We start from the raw sequence: 26089 nt of genomic DNA, 5'->3' as shown, positions 1-26089 counted from the left end.
TTCACGTAATAATAAATAGCGCATTAAACAAACCTTGTACGCGCACTATTCATGTAAATTAGGATGAAGAAGCTTTGCCATAACGGTTGGAAGACGGCTCGAACAAAGCTCCTGTTGGCTTTTTAGCCTAAGTTCAGAATAATGAAAATGTGGGGAGGCATCGGGGCGATCAAAAAAGATAAAATGGAAGAAAATTGCTGATTTTAATATACGAGTTCGGTATTATAGCCTTTTGTGTTCTAGTTATCTATAATTCTACAGCTATAGGTACCTACTTCGTGTTGGTGATTACCTTTACTTTTTGCTTTTGATTTCATATTAAAAACTTACATTTTATGCTGCGAAATGATACAAGGATAAAGGTTTTATTCCGATATTTTTTATTCAGTTCTCTTTAGTGCGGAAATTGATAATTAATTCTTTAGTTTGAAAGAAGTAATTAAGTCATTATACAATATTATAATCACGCGCTCAGCAGTAACACAGAAGAGTTATACTTAATATTGTGTTAAATAATTACAACAGTCCAGGTAACCTACTTCTAAAATTCCACTTCATCCTCTACAATATTATCACGTGAAGCATAATAAAAATCTTAAATATCATACAGAGGTCTTTGAAATCGTTTTTCAAATGCCATCCATTTTCCTTTAAGATTCCTTCACGTTTGCTTCGCCGACTGTATGAAACTAGTTCGAGAGAAGTAAATGGAATTTGATATCGAACATCCAGTTCGTAAGAACATTAAATCGTGTGTTATTACAATCGATGCTAGCAACAATGTGACTCGATATTCTATCGATACCTACGATAAACTAGGAGCTGTCGATGGAAACCATTAATGTGGCTTCTGTTGGATTAACAGCTTCTTGCGTAATCGATTAATAATATCCAATATTGCAGGCAGCGAATTGGTGTCCTTTGTCACTAAAATAGAGTAATATCGATTTATTAATCGCAAAACTGAAATTGCTTGTGATTTGATGCCCACCATGTATGTACCTAATGTTTTACTAAGAGCCACCTTGTGGTATCAAAATAATTGAAATATGTCTCCTACATTTTATATGTTTTTATGTGTTTTTTTTTTCTTAACAATCACGTCTTTGTTTTCATCGAAACAGCTGATATCCATATTTCATATTATAAAAAACACACATATGATTTTACTAAAATAAAGACGTCTAGACGATATAAAAGCTTCAACTACATCAATAAATCATGATAGGCCATAAATCAACAGGCGATATTCCAAAGATTGTTTATAAGGGCTCACAGTATTGACAGATAAGGTTAACCCTGTCATTTCTTGTGCACGACGAACAGTGAAAGACACAAGACATAACCTTAAACGGTTTTAGCGTACCACTAGCTCCGTTTCATATGTGCCTGGTAACCTCAATAAATAAATTCAAGTCCGTCTCGTCTTCGATTCAGAGAAATAACTTGTTGGCAATCGGCCAAGTTTTTGCGTCCTTCCTTTATAGGAGAATTGCTAAGAAAAGAATTTTAATCTTTCACGCGGTTACCATCTTTGCTTCTTTCGCACGGCAATGGTTGTGTTTTGTTTTAAGGCGCTTTTTATCTAGCGTTGGGTACACAACCACCCACCGCACTTGCTGTTGACTATTTACGATCCGTTTGCGCAATGAAATTGATAACGCGATTTTATAGTTGTAAAATTTGTTATAGTTTTAATCCTATTCATACTTCAATGGAGCCCTAAAAGCATTTTATTGGACTCACGCTTTGATAGCAATATAAAAGATTTTTATGCAGATGTCTTTCAAAGATTACTTTCTGTCGATCGTCGCCCGTTTAATCTCCCTAAGTGATAAATATTTTGATGACCGTCATTCAGGAAGGACGTGTTTTCATAAAACCGCTATAAGGATTACGTATTTTATTTCAGTTCTATTTTGAAAATCCATTATCTTAATAGTTAAAATTCTCTGGCGTACATAAAATATGTTGTTGTACATATTCTTGCTTTTACGAGTTCATTCATTTGGAACATAACGAGTATCGCCTCCATGTTTGGTTTTTTACATTTATATCCGTATAAACACGCACTATCTTCAGCGAGCAATAAACTTTGATCTACGATGATCCGTCCACTAACTCACAATGATCCAAAAATAACATCATCGAGCGAGGAAGTCAAACAAAAATAGATCGGTGAAATCCTAATGACACACTTCACTCGCACTCTATGTTGTTTTATTATTCGTGGTCCTATTCTCCGAAATCGCCTTACGGGTGGTCGTCTTAACAGCTATTTAATTTATTGTCTTGGTCAGATAAAGATAAACTACCTGACGTACCTAATTTTATCGCCGTTATTAAGATTAATCGATGTAGCCACTGAATTATTCATCAATACATCGTACCGATCATAATACATAATCGATTTATCCGTGTGACGAATATTAACTTGTTTCGCTAATCGGTGTCAGTTGTTCAGTTTCCTGCAATAACTCAAATCGATATCACAATTCAATAATTACGGTTATTCGTAATTTGTTGGTGTCGGGAAGTTTATCGGTGGAGTCACTGACCTTCGCATTATGTCAGTGGCGCGGATCGATAGTATCGATATTGGCGACGAAGTACGAGTAAGTGCATCACTATTCAACGCGCGTTCGATGTCGGATTCATTGATAATAATATAATCTCAAGTGAATGTAGATATAGGCGGCATCTCGCTGCAGGATTAAATTGAGCTGAGCGTGCTGAAGCTCGCCATGTTTTATTTACTCGCTTCTCTTAGCATAAAATATTAAGTTTTTAGCTGGCACATGCTTTAGTCGCCCGCAAAAAGGGTAGGAAGGTCCGAGCCTGACGCGTCTGTAGGCTTATTTACATAAAGTGGAATAATTAATTGCAACTTAAAAGACAAAGAACGGCCGCTCGTTCGCTATTCATGTAAATTAAGTCTAGAATACAGCACTATATTTTTGAACATAGTGCACAGATTTCAGTTGAAAATACACCATTATTATGCAAGTTTAGCCGCAGGGCTGTTTATGTAATCTGCAGATATCCTAGCGGAATGATTTACACTACAAACGGTTGTGAAGCTTTCGGTATTCCGGCGGCTAATAGTGTAGGTCCGGATATTAAAGTAGCCACAAAGGCTGTCACGGTACCTGTTTCGAAAACTAATAACCCTCCCAATAACATTAAACATTTGGCAATACAAGACGTGTCCAGCATTAAAGCAGTTGGCGAAATTTCATTAAGCACATCTCTGAAGACAGACAATTTGTCTTGTCATCCGAGCAGTCATCATCTTGAGAAGTAATTTGAATTTGTAATGAAACCACAATCACGATTTACTGTTAAATATGACGAATGATGTGTCCGAGAAGCGATTAAGATCAGATACTCCCAAATAGTTGACAACAATTTCCAATAATGATCGTCAATATTAATTATGGGTGAGAGACAAGACATTGGCTGTGTGATAAATTTCGCCTATCTATAATTAAAATTGAACAAACGGAGCGTTGTTTACTTGAAACACATAGTGTGACATCATACGGAATGAACAATACAGAATTAAAAACTTTTCTCATTCACAGTATAGTATTTGATTGCGTTCTTTGTAATTAATATCTTGTCTGAACTTCTGTCTGTCAGCAAAGCTGACGTTTGTTGGCATAGGATTTGAAAGTAATTTGCTTTGTGGTTTTTATTGTTGTGAAAATAAAATTCTTGACCACACATTTCGTTTGTTTGGTATTTAGATTGATTTCTTGCATATGGTACTCCATTTGGCTTTTGAATGACTTCAACCTTTAAAATAGCATCCAAATTCTTCTGGACCATTATTTCTGTAGCCATAACTATTCTGTTCTCATCCATTCCTATTGATGCATACTTTACTTTACTCAATGCGATTACGAGAACACCACAAACGCTCAGCATAACCTTTACCCGTACCTACATTTCTAAACTCTCACGATATTGTGAATCTCAAATCTGTATGTCACCAAAGGGCAAATCTGTGTCAGTCCCTATGTAAATTGCAAAGGTTACTTACGCAACTAACATACGAACTAAACTAACAGAGTAACCTCGTCCCATCTAATTAGATGCACAATTTTCAAAGTGAAACTCAGTGGGACTATACGCTTGTGGTTTGTGTTACACAAAAGCTTTGTAAATGATTTGAGGAGTTAGCTGTTGGAACTTAGTTTAAAATGCTTCGTTAAAGGTGAGGGTTTAAGGGATGATGTTTTTTTTGATTGCCATGTTTGTGTTCTCAGAATAATTGGATGAACCTGAAGATGCTAGATGGCTTAATATGAGAAACAGTGTGGATATGATACAATGTAACTAAATAAATAATTTAATTTTATAATGAAAGGGTACTTAAAGTAATATCAGATGGAATATTTTTTGCTGTGTGTTACTAAAATTAAAACAGCATATTTTAGATTATCTTACACACTTATTTTTGGCTTTAAATAACATACCATGAGAGACTTAAAATTAAAAGCTTTCGCAGCGAGTGATAAAATTCCCTGAAAACTTAAAATAATTCCGTTTTACGCTACCATGGCACTGTAGAATTTATATTAGTGAATATGTTTAAGAGATTTTAATTTCAAATTCTAGTTTGCGCACAAAAAACAGAACTGAATTTTGTGTCCAATATTTGCTTATTTCAGAAATTCTTAGTTTTAACTTTCTAGCTTTAGAATGTACCTTGCTGTAGTTTTTAATACAAATACACACAAACATACACACATATTTATTTTAAATAATCAACAATTTCAAAGACAAACCAATTTTACAATCATATTCCAGTGGCAAAATCTCGAAACAAATTTTTCGATAAAAATATGTTAATAGGTCCTAATTAGGCGTTCGATTAAAATAGAGATAAACATGTGGTCCTATAAGTCCTTATCTAAAAGCTTTCCCTCGCTAATTATGTGGGTAAGCAGAGAGGTAGAATCTTGACAATCTTGTTCTGTGACTATTAGCGAGTTTCGTGCACTTAGGCCCTTCGCACATGGAGCTACTCAAATATGACGGAATTAATCAGTAATTAGAATTACAAACTAGTTATAAACTGTATTTCGCACACGACGCTACTCACATTGCAAGGTTTCAGTCACTCCTGTTATTTCTACTACCAAATAAACACGTGCGAAAAACCTAGCAAGGGGAAATATTGGAAGCAATAAAAATGTCGAGTGGATCGAGCGAAGATGACGATGTCATTCTACTATAATCATCATAACAGACGCCGAAGGAATCGACGCAGATTTTGGATTCACCCCGACGCAGATTTTGGAGTTGATAATGTGTGGAATTTGATATTGACTGGCAAATTACATTGTTTATGTGAAATTTGTGGATGATTTTTAAAAACAAACTAACATAATATTTATTTATATTTTTAAAGAGGTTGTTACTTTATAAATTAGGGCTGATTAAAAAAATATTTTGATTGTTAGATATCGATAATTATTGAGGAAGACTTTGGCTACGTTTCAGTGCGTGAAGTTTTTCCCACGAGAAGCAGTCGTAATCTTGGGTTTGCTTTGATTTATAAAGACATTTATCTAAACAAGAATGCATGACTAATTGATTGAAGACAAAAGAAAAACATTTCTAATAAAGAATGTTGAACTTCCTAAACGTGATTAAAAAAGAAAAAATATAAACGACCACACAACATGTCTATGATCTTGAATTTATCAATCAAAGGGATAAAAGCCACACACAGATCTAAGACATTTTGTAGAAAAATTCTACGGATTGTAAGAAATATTTGATCTTAGTAGTACGTACCTAAGCTACAAACTTTTAGTCGGCCGATAGTTTGTTTAGGCTCATAAATCAGTATGAAGATGAATGGTAGTGCGCACATTACGGAGATCAAATCAAGATTTTCTTTAAAAAAAATGCCAACCACCGGGTCAACTGTCGGCCAACTGTAGTCTGCAGTGTGTATTTAGTAAAACCACTGATATGCATAAATATTCTAACATTCAACAATTCTAATCGTCAAAAGGAACAACTAGAGCAATAAGTGAATACATGAACTAGCTAACATAAACAGCCCATTACATTAAACAAAAATCATAATATTAATATGAATCAGGGAATAAAATAGGAGCTTAACAACATCAAAGGCAGAAATATCGTTTTCATTATATTTACGTACCAGTTTTTGCTGGCGACGTCGTCTGCGTTTGATTTAGAACTTCGTGTTTCGGTTCGGATGAGCCAGGGATTGTATTTGGAGTAATGACGAGTCTGTGGTTCAAATAACGTGATGGCAGAACTATCGATGTCGGTTTTAATTTATGTAAAAGTTTTCGTACGAGTTATAATCGCAGGTCGGAAATAGATTTTAGGTGTCTATTTTATGGTTTGAGTTTAATTGACATTAATCAAAAACAAGACAATTTTTTATCTAAATCAAATAATTTCTTAAGAGGGGGGGTTAAGTTCTTATTTTTTGAAAAGAGTGTAGAGTTTCTTGCCGGTTCGATATGAAAACCTTTAGCTTCGAGTTCTGCAATGTGTTTGTAAGGAAACCTACCTTATTCTCCTAATTTGTTATGTGCATAATGCCTATTAGCAGAACTTGCACTAAGTTTATAATTAACCCTTCAAGCCAAATTCATTGTTTAAGCTGAGCAGAAAGTTTTCTAACTATCTCGCCCACAAAGACCTGATGTAACGTCGAAAATATTAATTCACTCATTCAATTACACTTACGGACATCAAATTCGACTCAGCTCGATAAGACGCGTGGGATCACTCATTTAACACACTTCCAGTATTCCCATTCAAGTTTTTTGACGAAGTGTGATTTTTACTGTCCAGAAGTGTATTCTTATAATCTTTTCTTCAGACGAGAATGTAGCTTTAGAAGATTTTATGGAAAATTCTGTTTGAATTAATTCGAATACTTTACGAGTAAACTTGTCGTAGTTTTCAGGTATTTCATTAAAAGTTTTCTCGTCTTTTTTGGATTACTTTTTTTTCACGCCAGTAATACACGAGCTACTTAGAAAAGTAAAATATTTGAATAATTGAAAATAAAAAATACTTAACACTTTTTCAGTTTAGCTTTTAACAAAATTTTCCATTAAATCAGTCACGCAAGTAGAGAAGATGAGTATGACGCAAAATCATGAAAAGCTTAGCTGTATAAAACCTACCAAGTCATTGAACTGTCTAGTAATTAAAAAGTCATCAATGCATTCGCGTCATACATTCGTGGTCACATTGATGGCCGCCATAAAACCGTTTCACACTATATTTGTTCGTTCACGGATTTTGTTTGTAAAAACGAAATTGATGATCACCGAAAAAGTTGTTAAATAAACAAACAGTAGTTCTGTACTGGAAAAATGTTAACTGCGGCGCCAAATATTGCGCGCGTTTTGTTTGTCTTGAAATTGAACTTTTTGTATGTATTGTATGCAATTACGCAGATACGGTCTCTTTCAAGATTGGTCAACAAAAATTGTAAGTTGCTACCGTAAAAATTATTTAAATAATAACTTATGCATGTTGTAAAAAGAACAAAGCAATTTCAATAAGCGACTTATGATGGAGTTTTACACTTGTAAATTTATCTTTAATATATTTTTAGTTAATGATAAACAATAGGTGAAAATATTTTTTTACGCACCAATCATAAATGCACCTCTTAAAGCTCTTCATTTCTCAAACACTTGTTATTGAAGTCTTATTGTAGTTTATAAAACAGCAAAATAACACAATCTAGATCAGCAACTTCTTTGTTTGTTTGTTTGTACATCCTATTGTCGAGTCTGTATATCCCGTTCTTTGTAACTTTGTAGTATAATTTCCGCTAGGGACGACTCGGAAATAATGTGCCTTGCTAGTTCCCGACACCCTTTTTCTGTGACAATTGGAACGGTACTCTTGCACTGCCTTTTCTAGTTTTATAAGTATACACAATGTCAGATTCAGCAAGAAAATACTTTCAAAAAATAATTTTATTTATATCGTAAAGAAGTTAAATTTAAAAAAAAAAACCTCGATTATTTAATTTAGAGTTTGCTTTTTTTGCCATAATTTTTTCACTACTTAAAATATCTTCTGGTGTGCGATCAAAAACCTGGCTATCGCCATCATATATTTAGTTCTCAATAAATAACCCTCTATTATAAAGTTCTTTTGTGCTATTCATCGCATTATATGACACATGCCTACTTATATATATAATCAATGAAGAGAACACCGTCCTCTAAATAAAAGAACTCATTTTGTGCATGATACTTATCATTTCATATTTAATTATCTGTCATGTCATTTTGCGCGTCCCTTACGAGAGTGAAACTTGCAGATAAAGAAGAAGTCTTGTCTGCAAAAAGTTTGACATTTAATGTATTTCACAAAAAAATGTTTGAATAGGTATTTGAATTCCCCGCTCGGCCTACTGGATGAGATTATCACGGCCGAGTTAATAAATAAGTCCTATTTTAGTTCCCGAAATAACAGTCGATACAAAAGCTTCCCAACTCATTTTAATCCCAAAAAACAAGCGGTGTAAGAAGATTACACCAATCTACCATAACCTTTTTGCCAAAAACCACACATTATTATATCAGCCTCAGTTAACATTTCAAAAAGATAAAAGGGTTCTTACGATCCAAAATTAGAACAAACTCCATTAATGGGGCCTATTTATAAAAACCTCTAATTAAACAGAGACTCTTATCAAACGGGAAAGAAAACACACACGGGAAAATTATGCAAAACGCGATAATTATAATGAGAAGTCCGATTTATATCAAGGACTTATTACTTCCGTTCCGAAGGGAGTAGTGGGACCTATCTTAGACACGTGCGCGGTGACGCGATGCCTCGTTTGTTAGAGAACCGATTCACATCGTTAACTTTGCTTGTTATAACTTTACGTGTCTCCTGAGTGTACGGAATTTAAATTAACTGAATATAAATGATTCAGGGATGAATATTACTCCAGATATGAATATCTGAGCGCCGGCCAAGACCGTGTGTAATCACGCGTTAAGAATTATTCAAGATCTTCTTAAGTGATGTTAGTGAATTGATAAGTTAAGCGACTTGATTTGATGAAATCGTTGAGTCGTTTTAGTTTTGAAGTAAATTAAAGATTTATACTTGAATAATGCCGTTCAAAACGTAATGTACTGATTTATAGATTTGTTACGCTTCGTTAAATTGCAATCATTTGTTTTAATGCAACTGTAAACCAAGAGAGATAGCATGATATTTCGTCTTCGTAATAACTTAAATCTTTTTGTTGGGTTCTCATCCTCTAGGGCAACTTATATGTGCATTATAAAGTTTCACTATTATTAAAGAACTAGGCAATGGCAATCCCTAATCAATGGCAATGACTATAAAAGATGAATATTCTCCATGGTGAGAGTGTAGGTTCCTACATAAGGGCGTTTCTACAAGGTGCATGTAGCTGGAGCAAGTTAACATGCACAAGCGACCCGCGCGAACGCAACATAGCACGCGGGTGTGTATCTTGCTTTGTCGAGTCGCTAGACCCGCACGTTTTTAAAATGCGTGTAACCTGCGCATGTGCCTCAACATGCGCAAGCTACTTGCACCGTGTAGATGCACCCTTAAAAGAAAAAGGGAACCACAATACCATTTACTTTTAAGTTCAGTGTCAAAATATCTAGTGCGTTCAGTTAAAACAAAGCGATTCAGCTGCACTCATCACTCACTGTCAGAGATTCGAGATGCAAGTAATAAGACCACTAGAACCTTGAATGGCAACTTTAAACATTATTCAACAGGTTTAAGAGCTAGTTTTATTTGTGGAATTTACGTTGAAAGTGCTATTCTGAAGCTTATGACCGAATTTGATAAACGGGAGCTTAAAGATTATCCCGTAAAGGTTTAAGATATTTTTATTTACGCTTATCTAGTTACAACTAACAATGAATGTACTGTGAAATATTTGTAACTAATTCCTTTAATTATCTACCCATCATCAGGTCAGGAACATGCTAATTATTTTTCCAAAATATTAAAACAATGAATGCGTTTTATATTATGTTCTCAAAATTAAAACGGTAAGATTAAGCAGTTGACGTTAAACACGTATAATTTATTCATAAGTAACCAAAAACATCACATCCGCATTTTTGCATTACTGCAAAATTAATTTACTTTTGCATTACTGTCTCCAACCGTGAAGTAAAGATGGTTAGTAAATCAAGCCCTTATGAATACGCTAAACCCCGAACAGAAATCCCACTCAAAAACAAGTAACAGATATGTGTCATAAATTATCACTCACATATCACAAAGAGAACTTACAATGAAAACAAATTGATTAACAGCCATTTAACCTTGCTCTTTTGTAATACACTTAAAAACTTCCGCATTCAGCTTGGGCTCATACATCAAATTTCTCGAAAGTTCTCAGTTCTCTATAGGATAAAAGGCATTCTTGTCACGTAACCGCCAAATCACTTGACTCATCCTGAACGCACGATAAATTTGAACACTTAAGATGGAATTTTCTAGAAAATGAAGTACATAGGAGAGAGAGCTTAGCAGTTTTCGCATAGATCACTCGGGGACTGTGAAGATAAGTCTAGGATTTAGTTGGGAGGTGTCGCCTGCCTGTCACGGATCAGGTTAAGCCTTAAATCCAAGCAGGTGAGCTCGTAAAGTCCGCAAAGAAGTTTTGTTAACATAACTTTTGTAGTATGCAAACTAAATTGTAACTTTCATACTTATTACCTACTAGCCGTTTTCTCGCGGTTTTACCCGCGTCCCGTGGTAACTACTGCCCATACCGGGATAAAATATAGCCTATGTTACTCGTGGATAATGTAGCTTTCGAATGGTGAAAGAATTTAAAAAATCGATCCAGTAGTTTTTGAGCCTATTCATTACAACCAAACAAAGTTTTCCTCTTTATAATATTAGTATAGATTAGTATAGATGTAAAATTTATATGAAAAAGTTGGGGCTCAATTTTTATTTTATCATGTATCTTGTGGAACGCAATTTTAATGTACAAAATATTTCATTCAACTTTGATACTGACTGTACTTTGAATTTTAGAAGATCTATAGTAAATTAATTTAAGCGAAATTTGAGATAAGCGTTGCTGTGAAGAGGGTATACTACCGTATTAAATAGCTCGATACAAAATAATATAATTCCATTATTTAGAGGGTGTCATTTCATTTCCTGTTAGTAGTCTTTGAAGATCAATAAATGTCGGTTATACAGCGTCACAAGTCTAGCCCAACCTATAAAACAATATTAATGACCCTTGATATTTGCGATGTTTCAACATTTATTTTAGTTCCCAACTCCACTAGTCATAAGTTTGAGTCACAAAGAAATTAATAATACCGAAACTAACTGCCAAGACGCGGTTTTATTGTAACTGTGAAAAACAGTTAAGCTGTAAGTACTTTATTGCATAACAACGTAATATTCGTGTAATAATTACATTGACGACCAAATCATGGTAGAACATTAGTCATGTTACTAATATTGAAAAAGCATTTTAATTCCAGAGACATTGGTACATTGGCTTAGGGGTTCATTCACTTCTTTAGCAGTCGTTACGGGTCATCAGGAACCAGTAAGTCCAACCAGGCTAAACAAGCCATGTAGTGTTTCCTGAGTAACTGGGTTGAGAAGGTCAATTAGGCAGTCCTTCCTTGCAAAACACTGATACTCATGCATAGAGTTAGACTGGAAGCCGACCCCAACAAATTCGGAAAAGCCTAGGCAGATGACGAATAAATATTCGTATGCTCTAAAATAAAATAAAAATAAGACCAAACTACAAAACAAACAAAAGCATAATAAAGCTATAAAAAACTACTTCATTCAATACGATTTTAATAAAGCAATAAATATGTACGCCGTCATTGCCCACAAGAAAAACAATAACTGGATCTACAATCTTGTTGATATTTCAAGTGCATCTTCTTCTAACAATAAGTCAATAAAAATAGCTTCGAGTAAAAATTGAATTGTTCTATTTACTTCTTTACTTAGTAGCTACCGGCTCTTGCTCGAAGAATTGTCTGCTATTGATATGGACTTTGAATTAAGTATAGCCTAGTTTAAAATTCAATATTTTTGTGCTCTGATTTTTATTCTATCACATTCTTCACTACTATCTGTTTTGCTATTTTACCGTTCTAGCATAAATATTATGAAGAAAGAAAACACAGGTACAAATCTGTTAAATAATGTCTACGTGCGAACTTAAAAAAATGCGACTGACAAATTATCATATCTATCCAATTCATTGTTCAAATTGTGTATGTAATATAAAAGTTGAATAGGAAAACTACATTTTTACGTTATTGTAATGTAGCCCACGTATACCAAATCATGTTTTTTAAAAATCGTTTCTTCAAGAAGAATGTTAAATTTGTAACAGTACAGCCCAAATAACCTTGGGAAACGGGAAGACATGTACAAAGACCATTTCGAATTTCTGTACGTTCCATCTTTCATTTAATGTTCTACTTGACCTTCTTACATACAAAAAGTTCATTTAATATATTATATTTGATTACACATCCGCTCGCTTCATTCATAATTTTTAAATGGTCAGTGATATATTGAATATCAATGAATTAGTGATTTACCGTTTTCACTATTGGATTTCTTGTTCGTTATTTATTGGTGGGATCGCTTTTTTGATAAATCTTGTCTTGCTTAAGGAGTGTTTAGAGTGAAAGCTCTTTTGAAAGTGTTGTAATATCTAGTGTCATTGATCGTCTAATGTTATTGCAATATCTTCGTTTTATCAATGAAAAGTGACAGTAAGTGTGTTCGCTTATACAAAATAAATTTTTGAATCATAAACAAAATTAATGCGATGTGAAAGATCTGTTAAAGCAACATTGTGTGTGACATTTCTGTCACAATATTGGAACAAGATCTTTTGACAAAAATGTGGGACTCTGTAAACTAGATCTTTCGGCCGCATTCCAAAATAAGGTTTACAAAACATTTCACTAGTTCATCACCTAGTCAATAGTTTTCACTCGACTGAAGTTATTTCCTATTTAACACGTGTCATAAAATGTATTGTGGGCGTGAATCATTAGCAAAGCTTTTATCGGAGATGCGCGGGCGCATGGGAAACCGTTAAATTTTAAAGAACTGTTGATTTTACTTACGATGCTGTTTTAGATAAATATTTTCTTAGGAAAAGACAGTGTGGGCTTTTAAAATGAAAAAAAAAAATGAAAAATATTTATTAGAAGTAACAAAGTGTAATGTACAAGAATTGTGTTTGGAGCCTCCTTTTAGACAAACAATGCCTGTGTTAGGAGACTCCGCTCTTCCATATCATAGATAAGGTTACATCATGTTACTTAAAAAAAAAAAAAAACAATAAAATAAGAATAAGTACATGCATGTTTTGAAGAAACTTGATGTATTGTTTTGGTTTGTATGTACGGTATGTGTGTGAAATGTAGTGTGGTTCAATATGATAAGATAAGATAATGTGTGGTGTGACGAGTGGAGTGTTGTGATGTGGTGTGGTGTTATGTAGTGTGAAGAGTGGTGTGGTGTTATGTGGTGTGACGAGTGGAGTGTTGTGATGTGGTGTGGTGTTATGTAGTGTGAGGAGTGGTGTGGTGTTATGTGGTGTGACGAGTGGAGTGTTGTGATGTGGTGAGGTGTTATGTAGTGTGAGGAGTGGTGTGGTGTTATGTGGTGTGAAGAGTGGTGTGGTTTGGAGTGGTGTAGAGAGTGATGTGGTATGGTGATTTGCATAGCTATAGCGTGTGGTTACATTACTCATGAAAAACCAGAAGAGCTTCCGTATCCTCGTAAGAGAGAGACTTAATCCAGTTCACTATCATTTTTTTACAGACATAATAGTTGTGATTGTGTATGTAGATTTTTTTATTAATCCTGTTATATAGCTGTGCTGAGAGATAGTAATATTGTCTACTACTAAATATGGTTTTACATTGGGGAACTATTGCAATTTTATCTTTTCTCCTTTTAGGTTTCTTATTCGCATGATAAGGGAGGGTTTTATGTTTTTTTAGAACTGTTTGGGTTATGTACAGTTTCCTGACTGAGAGTAAATTACTGATGACGTATAAGAATTCAGTGGAGTATCTTTTATTTTTAAAGTACATGACCTTTATAAGTGCTCGTTGTGCACGTTCCAAGTCCATGAATCTAGTTTTGGCTGCCCCACCCCAAATGGGGATACAATACAATAGAACAGACTGTGCTTAATGGACGATAATTTTGCAGATAACTTGATCTACAGATATTTTAATTTTTTACTTAAAAAGCTTGATCTGAGTAATACAAAATTGCATTGGTGATCAAAAGAGTACCTCGCTAGTTGTAAATACAACATTATCTACAAAGTGTGACATCATTATAGTATGTTCAAAACACATTTTATAACGTTACTAAATCAACTATAACTTTGTACAGAAAATATCATACAAACATTGTATTTGACACGACTTTTACATCAGCTACACTTTATTGTCACTTTAAGCTGATCTACGATACTCAGAAACTGTCTTTGACAATATCGCTAAATTAAAGTGCACCATTTCATTTATTCTAACGCAGTACTTAATGTCATCGTCTGGCTATGCGCAGACGCAAGTTTTATGCGGAGACAGTGTTATGCGTCACACAATGATTTGTATGGGACTAATATAGTTTAGATATGACAGGTGGTAACAATGTGTGAATGGCAAGTGAGGGGGTATTGTAACCTATGTTATGGCCTTCTGAAGGACTTTTAATGGGCCTAATACATATTTATACGTTGTAGTTTTCTAAGTATGAATTTATGGCCGGCTACCTATAAGTCTAACTCTGTCGGTGGTTTACTTATTCAATGTTAAGAAAAAGTAGTGGATATTAAGTATAATACTCAATTTTTTTATTGGGATTAGAAACCTCAGAATAGAATTATGAATGATATCTGATTCTGATGGTGATAAATAGACACTGTCTCATTAGTTCGATTGTTATCAAAGAAATATGTGGAGAAAAGCTTTCTCTGCCTTGTTTTACATAGATGTCTTTTGATAATGTCAATGACCTATATAGATGTTTTTCGAGTATGTACATTATTTATTTAGTTTGATCCCTCAAAGTATGGATCAACTCAAGTTTGAAATTGGGCAGGTCATTTCCAAAGTCTTACAGTGAAGAATGTAGGTGACTGAGAATTATTTTTCCAATATTTTTTGTATGGCTGGTTTCCCAATATTTTTTTTTTATTCTTCAGGCCTGCGTACAAATAAGATGCCTTCATGAATAATAATGGTTCCATATTAAAAAGATGACTGAAAATAGTTCCATTGATTCACACCGGGAGACGATGTTTCCCGTCTGTGACGGGTCCGCATTTCCTCATACAAGTTCCACAAAGAATTCTAAAGAACGTGACATAATTATGACGAGTTAAATTTACTGTGAATTCATCTATAAACTGTCTGTCTGTCTGTAGGTCCCGGCTGTCATTGAACATCCTTGGCAGTCGTTACGGGTAGTCAGAAGCCAGTAAGTCTGACACCAGTCTAACCAAGGGGTATTGGGTTGCCCGGGTAACTGGGTTGAGGAGGTCAGGCAGGGCAGTCGCTCCTTGTAAAGCACTGGTACTCAGCTACATCCGGTTAGACTGGAAGCCGACCCCAACATAGTTTGGGAAAAAGGCTCGGAGGATGGATGGATATGAATAAATTTATTTCATTAAACCTTCCGTATAAATGGAACTGCGAATAGTCGGTAACATTATGTTTAATCGTTTTTACTATGAATTTTTCAATACAATAAAAATAATTTCCAAATGTGTCATGAAACCAATAAATTCCGCAAACTCTAAATAAACAACACCTATTTACTTTCAACGAGTCCCCAATACCACTCGTACCCGATACAACAATCGATAACAATAAAATTCACACTTAAGCTTTCCTCACACGATTTTCTCATGACACAATCTATTAGCGTTGTTGTACTGAAGATCAATCTAAACACTGCACCGAGCGTCTATTATTGTCACTACGTATCGCAGACGGTCGGTAGCACATTGCCCTCATTCACATTTAGGTAACGTTTAAAACGTTTCTCTAGTGATAAGCAACTGATATGATAGTAATTATATGTTCGGACAACATTTGATGCACGTTAACATCATCTGTCTACCCTTTTCCCGAATATGTTAGGTTACAATGTTATGTTAGGCTACGGCTTCCAGTCTAACTGACTGCAGCGAAGTACCTTTATTTTACAAGTAACGACTGCCTCTGACCTTCTCCAAAGTTATGCGGGCACCGAAATACCCCTAGGAAAGACTGGATGTCATACTTAGTGGCTTCGGACTATCCGTACATGCCAAAGATGGTTATTGACAGCCGTTTTCACAGAATAGTCTTTAGGCTCATTGACGCCAGTCTTTTTTTATCAGTATAACGTCCTTGTTAATGGCTCCTTTTGGCGAGTATTCCGACATGCGCTTCAAGAAGCTCGTCCTGAGAACTCTCATTATCTCCGATCGTGTGTCAACGCCTGTTAACACGTGTGAACTGAGCCTAAAACCCAGTTTTACCTTATCAGCTCTCCCTAAACTATGCAGTTGATATATTGTCACTTAATTAGGTGCACCAAATGAGACAGTAGAACGTTAATTTCACACTTTAATTTATAAGGGCCTACTAATTAGTGCGGCTAATAAAGTGTGTAATTTATTTCTTTTTCTTGGTTTTTAGTGAGGGCCTTTAAAAGCGGGGTGAGAGATTAAATTTTGTCCTGTCATTGCTGTACCGTAAAGGTGTTACGATGTACCTACAATCTCGATGTAATTATTTTAATTACCTGTCAAAGATTTTTATGGTAAGCTTAGAAGACTTTTTTCTATTATTATGTTCAAAACGATACTAATAATTAACACTACCCAAAATTTACTAACTGTTAACCGATAGTAAATTAAACTAACCCGATTATTTACGTCCAAATTGCAGTAAAAGTTGAAATCCGACACCGTTAAGACGTGGTTAAGAGACAAGAAAAAGCCAGTGGGCGTACATAAACTACTGATGATACGTCTGTAGGAAGCAAGACACGTATTTCACAGTTTAATACGACCAATTAGACACGGTAATAAATTAAATATCCGATATATTGGCACGACGCGACGCAACACAAACGGGCGTGTCTGCGCTTGCGCAACAAATGCGTGACTTTACTGAAATGTCAAAGTTTTAATACTTGTAGTGCATGGTTTTAGATATTAGTTATTAGACCGTTTTACTATTATGCGGCCTATAAATCAGAAAATTAATTAAATAGTTGGCAAAGTTTCTTTGCATCGTAAACAGTATGTTTCTCCACTGATATTTGTTTTAGTAATTTAACAAGATTTTACACCATTGATGTTTATTTATTTAACAGCACTATCTTTCGTAACAAGTAATTGTGATAATATGAATTAATGACACAAAATGTGATGGCTTATGAGGTATGTGGAATATTAGTGGGAATTACATTTATAAGTAAATATTGTCGCTTATGTATTTATTTACTAGTTTTTTCTGACCATTCTAGGAACTTCAATTGTTTTACGCTTTTTATCATTGGACCTAAAATGTCGAATCAATCTCATTCATACCAACATTTGAACTTTATCATCGTGCATTGATATAAATGATTATTAAATCATATCAGTGGAGTTAGAATCAAGGTTCAGCAAGGTCAGAAGGCCATTCACATTGAAGTTATTTCGATACCTTATGATTTGCACGTACAACGTTTGATGTTTATTGCACTTGAATACTCATATTTGGAATGCTCTTGAGATGTGATATTTACGTCTAAATAAATTATTAATATCAATTTTATAAACTTATGTATCTATAGTAGGTACGTCAGCATAAATATTCTATATTAAATATTTTAGTGATAGGAGATATCAAAGAGCAGTTTGGTATTAAAAATAAGTCACAGAAAATAACTGTTACTTCTATCTTATTTTTGTATTAAATTATTTTTTGTATTACCTCTGCAGCTAGGTAATAATAATAATTAGGTAATTGGTTGGATTACGTTAGGTACTTATATTTTTTTTATATTGTGCCATATGTTGAGATAGATGCAATCAACGTAATATTGTATCCGTATTTTAACTAAAAGTGAATGTTTACTAAAACTAACAGTGGCTCATACCTATCATTTTAGGAACCTCTTAGAAGAGAGTGTAAACAATTTTTGACGAACAGACAAACATTGCTAAGTACGCTATGACTAGATGACTACGTATTCTGGTGTATTTACTGGAACAGTAACCTGAATAATTTTAAGTCACTTCTACAGTGTGATTCATTTTAGCCATTGATGCAGAAATAAGAGCTCATTGCAAACTTTTAACCGACCTATAGCATGATCGGGCTTGTGAATGAATACTAGCTGTGAAAACATTATGGATATCATGGAATCAGGGTATCAGATCGACTAGTTCAATTGTATTCACGATTACTTTCAAAATAAACTGTGAACCAACCATCAGGATAAGTATCGATTGATGACTTACGGCCAGTTTCTTCATCAAAAGTTAAAGTTAAAGTAATGTCTAAAGTAAAAGTAACGGTCAAATTCGTTTTTTCAAGGCTAAAGTGACAGCAAAACTAATAGAAAAAATGAATTTGACCGCTACTTTAACTTTAGACATTACTTTGACTTTTACTTTGGCTTTTACTTTTGATGAAGAAACTGGCTGTTAGACTGCAGTATGCGGGAGTGGACGGTCAGTTTTTTATGAATAAAATATTTCCATATCATTCATAACAAAAGTAGGAAGAGTCTAAGAATATTTTGAGTATCTAAATTTTGTACACACACTAAACTTTGCGTGACGTTTCACGGTTACAGGTTTACACACCATAACACGCTTTTCGTGACGAACTTAAACACTTTGACATGCATCTAAAAATTAGATCTTCCCTGTTGACCTAAACCGACCAAAAATTATTTAAGCTAAGCTTTACCTAGGTACTGTAGCGCGTGGCGTGCTAGGGACCGGGGATCTTGGGATATTTTTCAATTAAAACATTCAATAAGAACTAACTTTAGTTTATTCGCTGACTGGGGGTGAAGTAAGTGACAACTTCAATATCAAAACCTATTCTATTTACATCTAAATTTTTTAAATAATTGTCCGACCAGTAATAAATATACCTATTGAATAAAACCTTACAACGAAAGAGTTAACTACTCTACAGTACCTACGTACTTAAAATATGTACAAAAATCTAAAAATATTTTAAAATGCATTGATTGATATATTTTGTATTTCATATTTTAAATAAATAAATAGGCATTAATAATAATTAAAATTTTGGTGCTATATAATTATACTATAAAATTATCGATCAATTTCAATATTCCAATTCATCAAGAAAAACTTAAATGGACAAAAAAATGAATTAAAATCCACTACGACAATGACTAAACTCGACTAATCGATGCGCTACACGAGTCCTCTTCAGAGTATCGAATAACAAGTACTAGAGGGTTATTAGTGGTTGTGTTAGTGACTCCCCAAGGAGGCCACTAAGGAGTGTATCGATTTCGCGAGGAAGCCGCACTTGCCTTGTTTAATCGCGCTTAACTTGACTGTTTGTTAGACTAACTATTTTTGTATTATGAACCATTAAAGGTGCTATAGTATTAGATCTTAATGAAATATGTCAAACTTTTTGGTATTAATTTAAGTTAAAATTATTAGACGAAATAGTCGTAACTATAAGCTGTATATCTTAGCCAAAAAACTTTATTATTTACCTTCGTATTATAATCGTGATCATAATGGAATACCAATCAATACTTACTCGGACTCAGCCCAAGCGTAACATGAATCGAATTAATCGAATCACGCGCGAAACCCATATCGATTACCGCCTCCATGATCGAGAGAATAATGCACGACATTTCACCATCAAAGGCCTCTCATACTTCTCAAATCCTTTAAAAAACAAAAGCTACTCACAAATTCCTTGCAAAAATATTGGAGAAAATATCAAAGAATACTCTAACCGTTTGTGCCTAAAAGTGCCGAACATCTGAAGACAAAAAAGCCACTACAATACCCATCTTTCTTTCGAGACGCGACACCACTTTGAAAACAAAAGGAAGTAAAACGCTCCATTATTTTAGTACCGGTCCCTTTGTGATATGAATAAAATATCCGACGTGAGAATTACAGCAGGTGAAAAATAATTGGTACTATTGGTTCTCGAACATATCCTTCCGTATACTAGTTTGTCATTTTATAACGTAAATGCAAGTATTGTCGTTTGAGCTTGCATAGTTAAAAATAAATGGGCATAGAACTAATATGGATTTTTAGTAGCTAACTTTCAGCTAAAAATATCAAAAATGCAAATTATAACATATTATATATATTTCTCACTGCTGTTATTGATACTAGTTGGAGACTACATTTAAAAGTTTTTCCGAGCAGTAATTGGTAATTCTACATAGTAAAAATCCATGCTATAAATATTTACTTACAGTCAAACTTCTTCATTATTTTCACCGTTGATTCAAATCCTCTATCTCTTAGTACAAGTACAAACAAGCTATACATAATGCAAGATATAAACAGGAATCTCCAAGATCTCAAGCCACCCACGTTGACAGTAATTCAAGAAAACTAGGAAACATTTAACATGTTTAACTACTATGATTTCTTCTTGAAAAGGAGCTAGTTTATTACACACTGATGATACCAAGTATGCGCATACGCACGCACGTTCTTAAAGCGGTAAGGCGAAGATAAGCAACATGTTTTATTTATGAGAACTTAGGTGGTTCAGCAATAAAATAATTTAAGTTTTAGTTACTTAAAATATAATTAGCAATTGAATATGCCAATTAATTTTAGAAAATTGAAGTCTGAAATCAACCGTTTGTAAAATAGATATTACTCCATGGATCTTGCAGCTACCTAAGATTTACAAGTTATGAAGTAGTCATCAAATCAGTTTGCTCTTTTGAAGTCATTTAAAATCTCGAGCATACGAAGTGTGTTATGTGCGTACAAAGACTAACTTCATGTCGGCAAAGTATCAAAGTAAATTGATGAGAAATGTATCGACTTACTATATAAATCCAGGACAGGATTTTTTCGTGGTTGTCTCACCACGGATTACAGCAGCAGATTAGCACGCTTACCAAAGATCGTGAGAATATTATTAGGAGTATCGAAATAATAATCCCGTAAGCGTGATTATCACATCATGCCTTCCGAGTTACAAGACTTTCTTTGAAAGTGGGATTAAAATACATCTGACATCACAAAAAATTGCTTTATGAAAAATATAGTTTCGCATCCATCAACAAGTCAAAGTCTAGAAGTTATGTACCGTTGAGTTTATTTCGCTACTGACTTTTTTTGTAGGAAAGCATTAAATGACCCGCTGTGGGAGCAGCGTGAGGGAGTGTCAGACTCTTACTGACTAAAACCCACATATTCCTTCTTGAGCTCTTTGTGTACCAGAGCCGCGGTAGCTCTTTCAAGCAATCCCGCAGCCCTTGCAGGCTGCTGACTTTAGATAATAAGTCCTATAGTTTCCAGGACCACCGTGCTACACACAAACAAACAGATATATTTCTATAAAATATTTATTACTTAACATTGAATATAAACCTAGTCCAATTATCACTTGGAAATCGCAGCTTTGTACCAAATGCCTACTGTTTTGCTACATTCCTAGCTTATCAGATTGACAAGTTCTGATAAAATTGGAATGCAGTATAATTGTAGGAATTCGTTATAAGTTAATAGAATTATGTATTAGAACTCTTATTAAATAGATAGTTTGTGAGATAACATATGTTGTTTGACTGGAAGTGACATTGAAACTTAGAAGCTTTGGTGATATCTTTGTTTGTTAATTATCTTAGTATTTTAATTTTATACGTTAATTTCCATAAGTACACAATTAGGCTGATGTTTTGATTTTTAAATGCCACATTTGAGTTTGTGAGTCAAATCTTTTTATAATTAATATTAAAAAAAATAAGAATAGTTTTTGCAATTTACGACAAAATTCTTTGAAAGTCCCTTCTAAGAATGATTGACCTCTCTTCATAAGAAATTATACCGTTAACGTTAAATAAAAAAAAATTGATTGATTTCAAAGGACGTTGATAGTTGATAATTATTCTTAGTTCCTCCTAGGAACAACAAGACTCCTACAAGTTCATAAAAAGGCTTATTAGATGACAACATTAATATTGTAAAGAAAATAACACAAGAGTATGCACAGGCACAGGTGTTGTTTCTATGATCTTGTATACCGATAAGGAACAACTATGAAGACAACTGGCGCAAGACCAAAGTACCTTCTTTACGTGCTTGAATAGAAATGTTACAATCATCTGCCAATAGGCTTGCTTTGGCATATCCAAGTAAGCCTAGTAGGTTCAAATATATTTATGTATTTTGCTAAGAAATTCTATGTATAAATTTAATTTTTGTAGCACCCTAGGTTTATGTACTCAAAAATACTAAAACCAAATCAAAATGTTTTAAAAAATAAAAATCCCACCAAAAACATTAAATGTAAAAAAAAGCCAATCCTCTACGCAATCCCTCCACCGTAAAAAGTTTTGAGATCGCATAGAAGCCAAGTCCTGTTCAACTTTATTTGTAATAATAAATCAAGACAATATTATTGTAATGTGAACAAAACTATTGATATAGTCACAAAATATTGATTTATTATTACAAATAAAGTTGAACAGGACTTGGCTTCTATGCGATCTCAAAGCTTTTTACGGTGGAGGGATTGCGTAGAGGATTGGCTTTTTTTACATTTAATGTTTTTGGTGGGATCTAATTTATTTTTTGTAGGTCTCTTTCTTCTCTAAGTATTTAACAAATTAAATTAACTTACATGCAACTAACTAAATATGTACACCGAAAGTAGCACGTAAACAACATTTTTTAAAAATAAACTAAAAAAATTCGAAATTGTCGAATTTTTGAATCGAATATCTTTTAGAATAAAAGAGATTTATTTCAGAGGTAGATGGCGCTATCACATATTTTTTTTTTTAAGTACTACTTATACTATGCTATGTAACGAAACCATAGCGCGATTTAGACCAGGACAACGCCATCTATCGAGCGAGCATGCAGTATTTATCGCACTGCATTAATATGAAAGATTTTATCATTATTCATTTCATTTTAACCTAGCTTTTTTATTCATATGTATGTATATTTAATACATAATAACAATATACCACACTACGTAACAATAAAACAAATACATTTTGTACATAAATAAATAACAAAGTTATCAATGCAGTCAAAATTCATACACAATGTTCTTGAAAAACCGCAAATATAAATTTGTTTCCGATTTTTTTATTAAGTTTTAAGGTTTTTATAATTTTCCCTTTATATGTAGCTGATAACCTGTGTTGGTGCCAAATTTGAAGGTTCTCAGTTTGCTAGAAGTACCTTAGACTTTTGATGATCGGTCAGTGAGTCAGTGACAAAATCGTGTAACTTCGATCGCTCATAACTCGTAAACTATTTATTCAAATGTCTTGTAATTTTGAGACTGAGCTTGTTCTAATAGTTACTCTTGGTCATCGAAAACCTAAACTCCTAGCTTTGTTCACATGGAAGATACAGGGGGCTGAAATAGCCGCGAAACGCTTCGAGAAAAGATGGTACGGCCGTGCCCGCTTTGCTCGAGTCTTGGCTGGGGCACTGCCGTGCCCTCAGATAAACATTAATCTTTACAAATCGAATTAAACCATTTAAATTAAGGCCTTTGTTAAAATATAAAAAAGGTTTATTACTAAAATAGATTGTACGTAAAGGGTAATACATCATATTATACGTAGGTTTTATTTTTGAGAATTGTAGTACAAGTAAAGGAGAGGAGGCCTGTGCCCAGTGGGACGATAAAAAAAAAAAAAAAAAAAAAAAAAAAAAAAAAAAAAAAAAAAAAAAAGGCTGTAGTACAATCTGTAGGTAATCTATGTATGTATGACGATAAATTGATAAACCGTGGGATCAAATAGCACACGGCTGCCAAACCGTTTGAGGATTATAAGCTTAACAGTCGTAAGTAGATACTTATAGGTTTACTTAAGGTTTATAATACATCTACAACAAGATATATAATAAGATAATGGGTAATTTCGAACGATTCAGTCCACGATTTCATCATGATAAGATGGTCACCCATCCGCCGACCGTAAGCACCAAGCGATGCTTAACCTTATAATCAATCGACCCGTGTGACTACCTACTTAGCGACGAGCTGAAATCCTTTTGTTATTGCTGCCTGCAAACACAAAGTAAATGACGAAAACTAAATCAACGTCACTCAAAAACAAGTACTAACAATTAGGTTCAAAGACTTTAGTCTTAATATAACAAAAGATGATGTCACAGTTGAACGCTCTAGCATTTCTAGAGCTGACACATGCCTACAAAAATAGTTAGCCAAGATAAAACAATGCAAAAACTTAACTGTTTCACCAAAATATTAGCAACGCGGTTCCGCAGACTCATTAATATTCAAGTGCACACATAGACAAGCTCTCTGTATATGTACATACTTTGTTGACATAGTGACGAGCATGCGCAGAGGTGACGCTATACATAAACAATGAATTTAATTTGTCGCAGGCCAACCTATGCGGAGCCTTACCTAAGGACATGACAGGACAATTAATCTGGTAACTGAATTTGAAACTCCATTCTAGAACCCCTTCGCTGAAAGCAATTTAAGTTGCGAGTCCCTTTCGCACTATATGTGTTATGTAGGTTATAATGGTATCGTGAATTTTAATGGCAGCTTTCCACGGCCCCCTGTATATCGATACGTCGAACCGGGAGGGATGACCGATACGGGTCATTACTTCCTCAAATAAGGGCGAGTCATTCACTCCCAGTCATCAATCATCCACTCACAACGACTACATTACTCTCAACTTCGATTGAACCTATTTACTCCCAACAAAATAATATGAAACAAATATTTGGCACCCAACTTCGAAATTAAATTAATTCAAGATACCGATCCTCAATCAAAAATCTCATTAGCGACTTACCGAAAACACTCCATAGCCGGCAGAAATTGGGCCAAGCAATATTTAATAATCATCCTTGATGTGGCTCCCTTGATCTTACAACATCTCTATGTATCGGTCGTTCATTCACGTAAACTGTTATCAAAAACACTTTCTCTGTCGCTTCAGTTCGCGCACATCGCACTGTTGATAAAAGAAAAAAAAAACCGAGCCGGCTTTTGTGAACGATTCGACTGTCAAAATCACGTGGAGAGGCAACACTCACACACGCATCACTGCTGGGCGCAAGCGGAATACGCTTTTTCGCGGCGAACGCTTAGCGCATGACATTCAAGGAACATTATATTCATGTAGCGAACTAACCTCCCACACAGTTCGTGAAGAACTAAGCGCAAGCAGTCGAGGTGCACGTGGTCCGTAGCTTACGCGACGGCCGCCCTTCCAAAGCGGCGTCCACACACTACGAAAATCGACTTTCGCTCGAACGGTAGACGACACCATTTCGCCCAAAAACGGTACGAGCCGACGAGATGAGCCAGAATATGGGACGTTACACACAGAGTATTTCCGTACTATCGTTAACAGTGTGCGTACGTTGCGTACATGTACAACGGAAGAGAAAAGTGCATTGTGTTTTTTATTTTCGCAAACCCCGAATCGTGGGTATTCTTTTGTGAATAATTCGATTGAGTTTAAGCCGGCAGATAAATCGTTATGGTTATCCGGGGAGAAATTTGATACGGAATTTATTCCGCTAGCGGATAGAGAAAAAAAGCTCCGGCCATTGTTGTCGAGCCAGATATTGAAAATGTTTCTAGTTGGAGTAACGAGGGCTTCCTTTTGTCTTGTTTTTAAAGGATTATATGAAACTTAGTGGGCAGTCCGTTTAATCTCCCGCTTTTGTTGGGACATGACTTGATCTTTTTAAACGATCCCGTGTTTTGTTATTTGAATTTCTTTTCGCTTTCGTTCTTTTATTGTA

The 26089-nt window shown here is 34.5% G+C and overlaps 1 protein-coding gene across 1 annotated transcript in view; it reads right to left on the bottom strand.

The window, feature by feature from the left end:
- LOC124635013 (collagen alpha-1(XVIII) chain-like) overlaps nt 1-25464 on the bottom strand; it is a 158273-nt gene extending 132809 nt beyond the window's left edge. Inside the window, exon 1 of the mRNA XM_047170748.1 lies at nt 25129-25464. Within this exon, the coding sequence (XP_047026704.1) occupies nt 25129-25181 (53 nt within the window). The 5' untranslated portion in view covers nt 25182-25464. The remainder of the gene's footprint in view (nt 1-25128) is intronic.
- Between the last annotated feature and the right edge of the window lie 625 nt (nt 25465-26089).

This window comes from Helicoverpa zea, chromosome 12, assembly GCF_022581195.2.
Source record: "Helicoverpa zea isolate HzStark_Cry1AcR chromosome 12, ilHelZeax1.1, whole genome shotgun sequence".
Classification (NCBI taxonomy): Eukaryota; Metazoa; Arthropoda; class Insecta; order Lepidoptera; family Noctuidae; genus Helicoverpa; species Helicoverpa zea.
This window is presented reverse-complemented; position numbering and strand designations above follow the sequence as displayed.